Source organism: Cynocephalus volans, chromosome 1 (genome assembly GCF_027409185.1).
Source record: "Cynocephalus volans isolate mCynVol1 chromosome 1, mCynVol1.pri, whole genome shotgun sequence".
Classification (NCBI taxonomy): Eukaryota; Metazoa; Chordata; class Mammalia; order Dermoptera; family Cynocephalidae; genus Cynocephalus; species Cynocephalus volans.
This window is the reverse complement of record NC_084460.1, coordinates 286,308,027-286,316,503: the sequence shown is the minus strand read 5'-3', so window position 1 is coordinate 286,316,503 and position 8,477 is coordinate 286,308,027. Positions and strand designations below refer to the sequence as shown.

The 8,477-nt window shown below is 45.4% G+C and overlaps 1 protein-coding gene across 1 annotated transcript; it reads right to left on the bottom strand.

Annotated features, from left to right (window-relative positions):
* Positions 1–658: 658 nt before the first annotated feature.
* Positions 659–2,047, bottom strand: KCNE4 (potassium voltage-gated channel subfamily E regulatory subunit 4). The gene is made up of 2 exons (XM_063080409.1): positions 1,974–2,047; positions 659–1,212 (listed from the first exon to the last, which is right to left on the bottom strand). The coding sequence occupies exon 2, from the start codon at positions 1,181–1,183 to the stop codon at positions 659–661; it is 525 nt and encodes a 174-aa protein (XP_062936479.1). The 5' UTR covers positions 1,184–1,212; positions 1,974–2,047.
* Positions 2,048–8,477: the final 6,430 nt, after the last annotated feature.

Sequence of the window (8,477 nt, the reverse complement as noted above, 5' to 3'; positions counted from 1 at the left end):
AATAGATCATGTCTTATAGGCCCAGCCAATGTTAACAGTTCTAAAAGTTGCTTTTTTTCCCCTTACAGTGTGCAAATAGGCTGGGTCCAGCTTTCTCCCACCAAAAATCCTCCATCAAATTCTCCCTCCACCTCCCAATCCAAAAGACCTCCAAAAGAAGCTTCTAACCTATTGTGAATGAATGCCACAGGTACATAGTAGAGATACTTACAGCCCATCAGATCTAGAAAAACAAAGCTCTAGGTAAATTTTCAAATCAAAACTAGTCCCTCTGCAGGCTCTGGGCATTTGGCAGCCCTGGGAATGGGCAGGTGCTGCGGGAGTTACCCAGGGCATCCAGTGAAAAAACGACAAGCACATCCTGGGCCGAATTCTGAACAGGAACCCCAACACCTTGGCCCCAGAGTAAAAGCACACACTGCAGGTCATCTTCAGGGCTTTTTCAGTAGCGGGTCCAAACCACAGGCACAGAGTGGACTCTTCACTTCTGCTGGCTCCGGCTAAGCCTTGTCTCCCTCCCCATCCTGATTCGGGGGCTTGCCGAGGGTCTCTTCAAGGTGGCAGCTGCACTGCAAAAGTGAAACCAGACACTTGAAAAATGTCTTCCCTCTCTCTAAGGGTGCTGGCTGATGGAGCCACCTGCAGGGACCGTGGGGTGCTAGGAATTCTGATGGATGCTCTCCGAGGACCCTTCACTGCTTTCATTGAGGGGGGTTTCCAAAGTCTCCTCCAGCTCATCGTCCGCCCCCTCCTCCTGGATGGGGAGGTGCATGTCCGGGGAGGAGGACTCGGAGCTCACACTGTCCCCTTCTATGGAGCAGAGGGTGCAGGACAGCGCGGGTGCCATGCTCTCCTGCAGCATGTTCAGCATCATGGGCACCTGCACCGACCTCAGGCCGGACACCACGGGCAGCGGCTTCATGGCCTCCCCCCAGAGCCCCTCCTCGTCTTTGTACAGCAGCAGGAGGCTGGACTTCTTCTCCCGCCTTTTGGATTTCATATAGCCCAGCATGATCCCAATCAAGAAAATGCCATAGAAGGACATGACGACCAGAATGTAGAAGTACTCATTGCCGTGGCCGTGGCCATGGCTGCTGCTGCCACCATGCACATGGGACTCGAGTGGGCTTCTGGAGGCTGCGGTGCTGGGGTATGTGCTGTTCAGAGGCTCCATCTTCAGCATTGAAGCGAATGCTGCTCACACAGCAGGGTCTGGGGAGAAAGCTGCAGGTTAGAGCTCTCCCACAGACCCAGGGCACAGGGATGACGACAAGCATGTTTGTCAGGGAGAAAGAAGGCTTACAAGTGCATGAAAGAAACAGTCTAAGAGATCTCGTCCAGCAGTTAGCAGGGGCTAGCTGGGAGGGCTTGGAGCACCTGAGGGAGAGGCTGGGGAGAGGGGGAGGAAGAAAGTAGAAAGGACTTGCACTTGTAATGTGTACATATCTGTCCTATTTGCATTTTATAAAGTGAGCATATATTACTTTTATAGTCTAAAAAAATCTAATATGACAGGGGAGCATAGAGAAAATAAATAATATCTTAAAAAGTGGGAAACATTCAAAATTGCTAGAAGAGAGGATTCTGAATCTTCTCAACACAAATAAATGATAAATTTTGGAGGTGATGGATTTGCTAACTGCCCTCATTTGATCATTACACAGTATATCTGTTTATGGAAACATCATATTGTACCCCATAAATATGTACAATTATTATGTATCAATTAAAAATAAAGCAAAACTTTAAAACACGGAAAGATTAAAAAACATTGGGAAGCATATTTTAACGAATGGGGCAGAAGCAAAGTTTCCATTTTGCTTCTAAAACAAAACTATTTTTAATTTAAAGCAAAGTTTTCTTAGAGCAAAGGAAAGAAACAGAAAGAAAAGAAAGAAAAACTTCATCTGTTCCTTGTTAGAAATATCCCCTCTTTCAAATGGTTCTGAAGCAAAGTAGCACTGCTGACTTACCAAAGGCTGACAATTCGTCCCAAGTGTTGAATTCCTAAATCCTCAAGTCCAAGAGCGTCCTTCCTCTGTGTCCGGCTGTGCACTCTGACAACTCTGCTGCTGCAGTTGGGATATATAGTCAAGAAATGCATCGTCACGTGTTCTGGGAGGAAAATTTACAACAGAGGTTGATTGTGGCGGAGGGAGCGGGGAACTCAAAGCACTGCACTCCAACTTGCTCAACTTTGCAGCTGTGGAAAGAAAAAGACCGGGAAGTAGCAACTGCTGCTCACGCCCCAGGGCCAAGCCAGAGTGCTCAGGGGGCCGTGAAAAGGAGCAAAAAGAGGAGAAAAGAATGTATTAAGTTGGAATCGTGACCTCAGAGTCCACCCTTCTTGAAAATTAGTTCATTCTTCATCCCCCTCTTAGGGAATAACCATTATGTCCTGCACAAGTTTTCAGAGGCAGTCAAGTCCCATCACCGGGTTGAAAGGCAGTCAGAATCAAGTGCAGGATTTAGTCAAGAAACAAGGGCTCAAGTTTCAGTTCTTCCATTAACTATGCCTAGTTAAGTCCTTCCTCACACTTCTGCACCTCAGACTCCTGATCTGTAACACTGTCAGGTGTGGAGGGGCTTCTGCAGGTAGACTTATATGTATGATGTGACCTTTTCAGTCTTTGTCAGCTGAATAACCGTGCTAAGATTTATGGCTGGCTGGTACAGATTAGCCCTTTAAAACCATGGAAAGATTATACCTTTCTTCCACATCAAGCTCACAAATCTATTTTTAATATAATTATCTTAAAAATCTTCCAGATTCTTTACAATGGTCTGAGCACAGTGGAAACATGTGATGGGGAGGGTACTATGGGCAGGTTCTGCCACGTTTTTGCATGCCCAGCTGCCCCTCTGGGCGTCACACAGAGACTGTTCACACATCTCTTTGCTGTCTCTGGCGGGTCAGGCGAGGAGCAGGAATTCTTCTGGCAAGTGACAGAGCACAGTTCAAGTTTTTAAAACCTGTGTTAAAATGGCTGCTGGGATCAAAATTGGAAGAGGACTTGAAGACTTTGATGTCAGTCCCTCTGCTCCCTGGGATGCTTATTCTGAGCAGCTCTCATTCGAAGCTGAAATCAACTGGGAACGATCCTCTGCTTCCAGTTGTCTGTGGCCTATGACTTGCAGCCAAACTACTTTGAGATCCAACTCTAAAGGAAACCTTTTTTGCGGTCCTGCTGTCATCAAATTGAAGATGAGGGCAAACAGGTCACCATCCCTTTGACCGAATGGGAACTTGCACTGCAGCTGCAGAGACTTACCTGGGTTGGCACCTGACTCTAATTCTAATAGGACACCTGTGGAAAGAGTGGGAAGATGAGCACATGCTACTGTTTTTCCCACTGGACAACTTACCTAATGGTTTGGGCTGGGTTCATACAACCTGGAACAACCCATAAATCTCCAGCTGGCACTGAGGTATCAACTGCTGATCATTTGAACACCAGGATCATCCGTACAATGGAAATTTGCTCACACCAGTAAAAATACCCTCAGAGTTGTATTAATTTTTAAGAAGCTTCACAGCTGCCTTGGCCATGGTAGACTTGGCCTTTTCATCTGTATCCACCATAAGCACTGGCAGACTTCCATCTACATCTGAGCCTACAGTGGTGTCTCTGGGAGACTAGAGCAAGAGAGACCCAGGAGAGACATGCCTGTTGATTCTTGACCCCAGTATTGTAGACACATTACCTTGGGATATATGAGATTAGTAGTCACCCAGGGACTGGCAAGCCCTGCACACTGGAAGCTTTGCAGAGGCAGAGGGGAGGTGGGGAAAGGGGTGGCCAGATTCAAGGAGCAGGAAGTACAAAGCCTGGTGCTGGGAAGACAAACAGAGGCTGAAGTTTCAAACAAAATAAATCTCCAAACCCGAGCCACAGTCCCAAGGCAGTAAAACCAAGCAACAGCATGGGTGCGGGGACAAATCTAGGATGAAGCCCACAGGACAAAGCAAGTCAGAGACACAGGAAGAACAAAATCTATTGCAGACGTGGGGGAGGAATCAGCCCAGATGAAATGAAAAGAATACAAAGAACGCACTTAGCGCCATGTCTGGCAGAACGGTGGGTGTGCTCCCCTTACACTTTTTGTCATCATTGTTGAGATGACAATGCCTACGGCTACCTAGGGCCTCAGGTTGCTTCCTGATGTGCATGTGACTGGCTCCAGACTTTCTATTACTGCTCTTTCCCTTTTCTGCCACCTCCAGGAATGGAATTTAAGATGTGGGGCTTGCGACCTTACAACACAGAGCTCAATCTTCTCTCCAGACCTCATCCATGACAGTACTGAGAGAATTGTGGCAGTGAATAAGGGCATAAATAAGGGGGGTGGGAAACATCTAGAAAGCGCACTTTATCAGAGAGAGGGTTGGGGGCACACAAGAATTACTAATTATATCTACCCTAGGCCACAGCTTTAGATGTTAAGAAATAAATCCATTTTGTGAATATTTTCTCCTACTCTGTGGCTTACATTTCCATTTCCTAACAGTGTCTTTTGAAGTACAAACATTTCTTAATGTTGATTAAGTCCAATTTATCAAAAAAATTTTATGGTTGTGCTTTTTCAATACTATCTAAGAAATCTTTGCTTAATCTGAGGTTATAAAGATTCTCTCCTATTTTTTTCTAGAGAGTTTTATAGTTTTAGCTCTTACATTTAGTCCTGTGATCCACTTTAAGTTAATTTTATCCTACGATGTAAGGTATGAGCCAAGTTTTTTGTTGTTGCTGTGTTGTTTATGGCACAAGGATGTCCAATTGCTCCAGCGCCATTTGTTGAAAAGAAAATTCTTTCCCTGTTGAATTACCTTTGAATCTTTGTCAAAAATCAAGTAACTATACATGTGCAGGTGTGTTTCTGAACTCTTTATTCTGCTCCTTTGGTCTGTCTTATCCTTGCATCAATATTATACCTTTGTGATAAATCCATTTTAAACTGGCATTTTAGATGAGTCTAAGATATGCTGCAGTCCGTACCTAGCTCAGTATGTATTGTGTACCAGGCACTTGGTAGAGGCTTTGCTTACATTAGACCTGTAAGTATTATTATAACCAACTCATAGGTAAGGAAACTGAAGGTCAGAAAGGCTAAGCAAGTAGCTCAAGGCCATGCCGGTAGTAGCAGAGTCAGGACTTGAACCCAGGTCTGTGCAATTGCAAAACCCATTAACTTTCTTCCACCCTTTGTTGCACTGAATGATAACCAAGAAAGGGACTGAAAAAGAGTAGAAAGTAAAAAATGGATATCTTTTTCAACTTCTTTTAAATCTTCTTAAGCCTTTTTTTTTAAAAAAAATTGAATTCCTAGATGTCCAGATATTCAAACTTAAAAGAAAACGTGAATTACAAATTGTCTGTTTTCAGTATCGAAGGCTGCACCAACCTCAGCATGTTCTACAAGTTAGCAGTGAAGTGGTAACACGGCTGCCCTGATTCCAGGTTGCCCATAATACAACAGTTTCTCTCATGCTTATATATACAGCTACTTTCTGCTCTTCTTGTTCTGATGTGTCGTCTTTCTGTCTCTCTCTCTCTCTCTCTCTGTTTTCCTACTTGATCTTGAAACACACTTTCTCCAGAGCTTTGAGTACTTTCATTTCCTGGTAACGTCACTTTTACCAGATGGCCCAGGAGTCTCTGGTCACACAACTCTGAAATTATGTTAACAGCTTCTGTGACTAAACATAGTCTGTGCTGGGATAACAGTGCGGCCCTGAATCTCATCAGATTGAACGTAAGTCTGGAGTCCAGAGATCTGACCCGGCTCAGTCTCGCCTGTGCTACGTGACTGGCTCAGTTGCATAATTTCTGTGTTTTAGTTTTAGCTACCCTCAGGCATGTCAAAAGCAGGATCATTAATTGTCTCAAGATCCTCAGAAATGTCCCATCATCCATCAGGCTCTCCCTTTCCTGAGTAGACCAGCGTGGGGATCTGGCAGAGTTTTGCAAAATGAAATTCTCCATGCCCACCACTAGTTTTGCTTTTCCCAGAAATTCTCTCTGAAAAGTTGTGTCTGGGAACTTTTGTGATGGGTCATCCCTTCTAATGCCCTGAGTCATCCTCCCTGGACACATACTTCTTAGCATTCCTAGCACTGGGAATAAAACAGGGCTGGGTATCTGACAGATACTTCGTAAGACCTGCAAACCCTCCCTATAATACCAGCTACATCTCAGGAAGATGTGAGCAGGTCCTGCCTGGACAGCATCCAATGGAGGTGAGGATGGATGAGTCCAGACTCCTGAACATAAAGCAGAAAGTCAGTATTAACACACCTTTGGTATTTATTATTCAAACGTGTTTTCACCTGATATTTATTTAACATACACTTGGATAACACCAAAAGTGTCTCAAGAGTTGTTCTAAGCACTTTGCAAATTTTATCTTATTTAATCTTCATAAAAACTCCATGAAATGGGCTCTATTATTATCCTCATTACACAGATAAAGAAACTGAAGCACAGAGTGGTTGAAATAGCCTGCCCAAGATGACACAGCTAGCATGTGGCAGAGCTGGCACTGGAACCTAGAGCTGCAAAGAGAAAAGAAAGAAAGAAAAGAAAGAGAAGAAAAACATGGTCTCTGCCTCTATGAACCTGGCAGTTGGTGGGGGAGATAGACAAAAATCCAAAAATTCTGTGAGTAAAGTTGCAAGTGATAAATAGTATAAAAGAGAGGCAAACAACAGTAATAAGAGTATTAGGTTATTTGAACTCCTTAGAGAAATCAGGGAGGGCTTCCTTGAGGAAGTGATTATTGAGATGGGATCTGAAGACTGAGTAGGAGTTATCAAGATGAAGTGAGAAGGTAAGATTATTCTGGCCAGCAGTCATCTGTAGAAAGTTCTTTTGGAGGAAGAAAGCGGAGAGGCAAGAGGGATGTCAAGAATGAGGAACCAACAAGCCTGTGGGGAATCTTTTAAGGAAGCAAGGGGGGGCCTGGCAGGAGATGAAGCTGGAGAGGCTGGCACAGGCCAGATGTGTTCCACCTGGAAGGCATAAGAACAGGAGACCAAGGAGATAGAAGACGGATCCCTGCCTCGAGGAGCTCAAGTACTAGCCAGGGAGACAACCTCAAGGCTGGGCAAGTGTGTGGTCGTCCAGGACTGACAGGATGCCTAACTGCTGAGGACATGAAAAGCATGAACAGAGGGCAGGCAAGTGCTGGATGTGCCTGTGCAGTTAGAGGAGCCAAGGAAACCAGAGGCAGCAGTTGACTCACTTAGTGGGTGTGTTTGTGAAATAGCCCCTGGTACATGAACTTTGCTTCCAAAATTCTTATCAAGAGTTCCAGACAATCTAAAACAAAGCTTTTGAATGTAAGTCAACCACAAACCTCGAGGTCTATCAGTGGTGTGTTTGGAATAATTCCCGGCCCAAACTTGGACGAGGTAACCCAGAACTCCCAGAAGCAATAAGACAAAATAAACAAATTGGTTTATTTAGTTTTAAAAGATGGATGGCAAGTCCAGGTGTCAGGAACTCAGATCCAGTGACTGTACAGCACAGAGGTTAAGGGCACAGGCTCCAAGGTCAGTCTGCCTGGGCCCATCTTCTTCCAATTAGTAGCTGTGTGACCACAGGCAAGTTTCTTAACCTCTCTGTGCCTGTTTAAAAGGGGAGTAAGAGTACCTACCTCATAGGTTAGATGTGAGGAAGAAATAAAACCCACTATTGCACCTCCCATTTAGACTGAACCCCAACGTAGAGATGTGAAGAGTATTAGCCCCTTTCCCATACCAGGGGCATAAAAAAATGAAAAAGTAAAAGATTTTTTAAAACATGTGTTTGGTGTTTTCTCTTCCTCCATATGGGCTGAGGAGGGGGCTGCTTTCTCCTCAGGTTAAGGGAAGTGAGGGGGCTTCACAGAGATCACTTTAGAGTCTAAGGGTCCCCTGCAGCCTGCAGCCTGCTGGAAACAGAGGTCTGGGATCAAACTCACACCGGGAAAAATATGAAGGATAAGAAATTGTGCCTGGCCACAGCTCTGGAGAGAGCTTGCTGAATTAGGGAAGCCCCTGCTCCCAGAGGTAGGGGGACAAGGTCCAGGAGCACCTGCTGTAGAGCAGCGGTGGGGCATGCAGGAACGCAGCAGGGGCAGCACGCTGTGCTTCGTGTAGGTTCCTGCCCAACGTGGGAGCCCAGGGTCCGAGGGAGGAGACGAGGTCCCCCACTTCCGAGAGTAGTGTCTGGAATGTGGTGTGCCCTGCCCACCAATGGCTTCCAGCCTGCCCAAGGCCCAGGCAGTTGGGGAGAGGGAAGAAGGAGCTTTAACTGTAAGTGAACTTGAAAAGTTTTGACCATCACATGGGACTGGACCTATTAATTACTGAGCCAAGACTTGTTCGGGAAGACTAGAGCAGCCAGGGGATTTTTATTACACAGAGTGACTAGAAAAGTTGTGTGTCTCCCCAGATTTCCATCACAGGGCAGGGGAATAACTGGCCCTAGAGGATG

Excerpts from the sequence above, each read along its gene's own strand:
- KCNE4 (XM_063080409.1), bottom strand. The coding sequence starts at position 1,183 with ATGCTGAAGATGGAGCCTCTGAACAGCACATACCCCAGCACCGCAGCC.